Source organism: Carlito syrichta, unplaced genomic scaffold, assembly GCF_000164805.1.
Source record: "Carlito syrichta isolate Samal-C Ts95f unplaced genomic scaffold, Tarsius_syrichta-2.0.1 Scaffold130551, whole genome shotgun sequence".
NCBI lineage: Eukaryota > Metazoa > Chordata > Mammalia > Primates > Tarsiidae > Carlito > Carlito syrichta.
Window position 1 is genome coordinate 65,389 of NW_007074647.1, and position 2,114 is coordinate 67,502.

General features: G+C 59.0%; 1 protein-coding gene across 3 annotated transcripts in view; it reads left to right on the forward strand.

Moving 5' to 3' along the window:
• The window catches only part of PYGM (glycogen phosphorylase, muscle associated), a 15,230-nt gene that overhangs the window by 4,158 nt on the left and 8,958 nt on the right, over positions 1–2,114 (forward strand). For all 3 annotated transcript variants that reach the window (XM_021708069.1, XM_008049113.2, XM_008049114.2), the window contains 3 exons: positions 741–852; positions 944–1,026; positions 1,403–1,546. In XM_021708069.1, the coding sequence (XP_021563744.1) occupies positions 741–852; positions 944–1,026; positions 1,403–1,546 (339 nt within the window). The remainder of the gene's footprint in view (positions 1–740; positions 853–943; positions 1,027–1,402; positions 1,547–2,114) is intronic.

Here is a 2,114-nt window from a genome sequence, read left to right on the forward strand (position 1 = left end):
CCCCAGGTGGGTCTCGAACCCGCGGGCTCAGGCAATCCACTCACCTCAGCCTCCCAAAGGCGTGGGATTACAGGCTGAGCCATGGAGCCCGGCTCAAAAGTTTTTTGTTGAGACAAGTTCTTGCTATATTGCCCAGGGTGGCTTCGAACTCCTGGGCTCGAGCAGTCCTCCTGCTTTGGCCTCCCAAAGTGTCGGGAAGAGCCACCAGGACAGCAGTCATTGATGTTTGCTGAATGTGGGAGGTGGGCACCATTAGTCACTGCACATTGACCCTTTGGTCAACCAGCATGAGACCTATGGGTGAACTTGAGCCCCTTCAGCCTGACCCTGGGTTCCCTAGCTCTCTGGTGTGTCCAACGTGTCCTCTAGTTTTTGCTCGGGCCAGGCTGCCCAGTCCAGCCCCATCCCTACAGATTGGCCATCAGCAGAGCCCCACTTTGAACCTGATCTTGCCACTCTGCCTCCGTCCATAGTGCCATTAGAGTCTGACAAGGCAGGGGTTAAGGGCATCTGGGGAGAGGGTGGGGGGCGTCCTCTCTCTAGATGAGATCCAGAGAGGTTATGGGATTTGTTCATGGATTTCCAGCACAGTGGGACTGGGGCGGGTTTTGGAGTCCGCAGAGCCCGGACAAAACCTTGAGTCCCAGCCCTGAGGGAGGGGGACCTCGCGGGTCAGACCCAGGCAGATGTCAGGGCCGATGGCATTGGCAGACCGTCCCTGATGCTGAGTGTCCCTGCAGGTGGTACTGGCCATGCCCTACGACACGCCCGTGCCTGGCTATCGCAACAACATCGTCAACACCATGCGCCTCTGGTCTGCCAAGGCACCCAATGACTTCAACCTCAAGGACTGTGAGTTCACCCACGGGGGGCGGGCTGCCGCAGCCCACGCACCAGCCGTGCCTCGCCCCAGGCCTGACCTTGTCCCCACTTCTGCCCTCAGTCAACGTCGGGGGCTACATCCAGGCCGTGCTGGACCGCAACCTGGCAGAGAATATCTCACGTGTCCTGTACCCCAACGACAATGTGCGTCACCTGCTGGGCTGGGGCGGGAAGCCTGAGTCCTCGGGAGAGGGGTCTGGGAGAGCTGGGGGGAACACCTGCCCGTGCCCTAGCCACACCCAGGGCATATTGCTGGCTTTGTGGGTTCCACTCTCCCACCCAAGTCCTTTGAGTGGGAGGACACCCGGGTCTGAGGGAAGCCGGCTAGGGAAGGGCACTTTATAGAGGACTGCACCCTGGCGACACCCACCCGACTCTTGGCCATTGTGTCCCCCTTTCTGTCGCTGCTCCTCCTGGGTCCCCGAGGGTCCCTGTGTGGGTGGGAGTCTCTCCTGGCCACATTCACCTCTGTAGGCCGTGTCCCTCTCACCTTGACTCACCCCGCCTCCACTGCCCTCAGTTCTTCGAGGGGAAGGAGCTGCGGCTGAAACAGGAGTACTTCGTGGTGGCGGCCACCCTCCAGGACATCATCCGTCGCTTCAAGTCCTCCAAGTTCGGCTGCCGCGATCCCGTGCGCACAAACTTCGATGCCTTCCCAGATAAGGTACCATGTTGGTGGGGAGGTCCCCCTCTGCACCCCTCTAGCCTCAGCCTGCCCTCTGTGTCTTCCAGATGAGGGGCCCGGGTGTGGGGGCTCACGCCTGTAATCCCAGCACTTTGGGAGGCTGAGGTGGGAGGATTGCTTGAGCCCAATAGTTCGAGACCAGCCTGGGCAACATAGCTAGATCTTGTGTCTACAAAAAAAATTTAAAGAGGAGCCGGGCATGGTGGTGCATGCTTATAGTCCCAGTTACTCGGGAGGCTGAGGCGGAAGGATGGCCTGAGTCCAGGAGCTCGAGGCTGCGGTGAGCTGGGATCGTGTCACTACACTCCAGCCCCAGCAACACAGGGGGACCCCGACTCAAATATAGACAGGCGGATAGATGGATGAGGGAATGGAGACTGGGAGTGTGTGTGGGGGCGTCCTTAATCAACAGATTCAGTCACGCCTGTAATCCCAGCCCTTTAGGTAGCCGAGGTGACAGTATTGCCTGAGCCTACCGGTTTGAGACCTGCCTGGGCAACTTGGTGAAACTGCATCTCTTTTTTTTTTTTTTTTTGAGTTGGAGTCT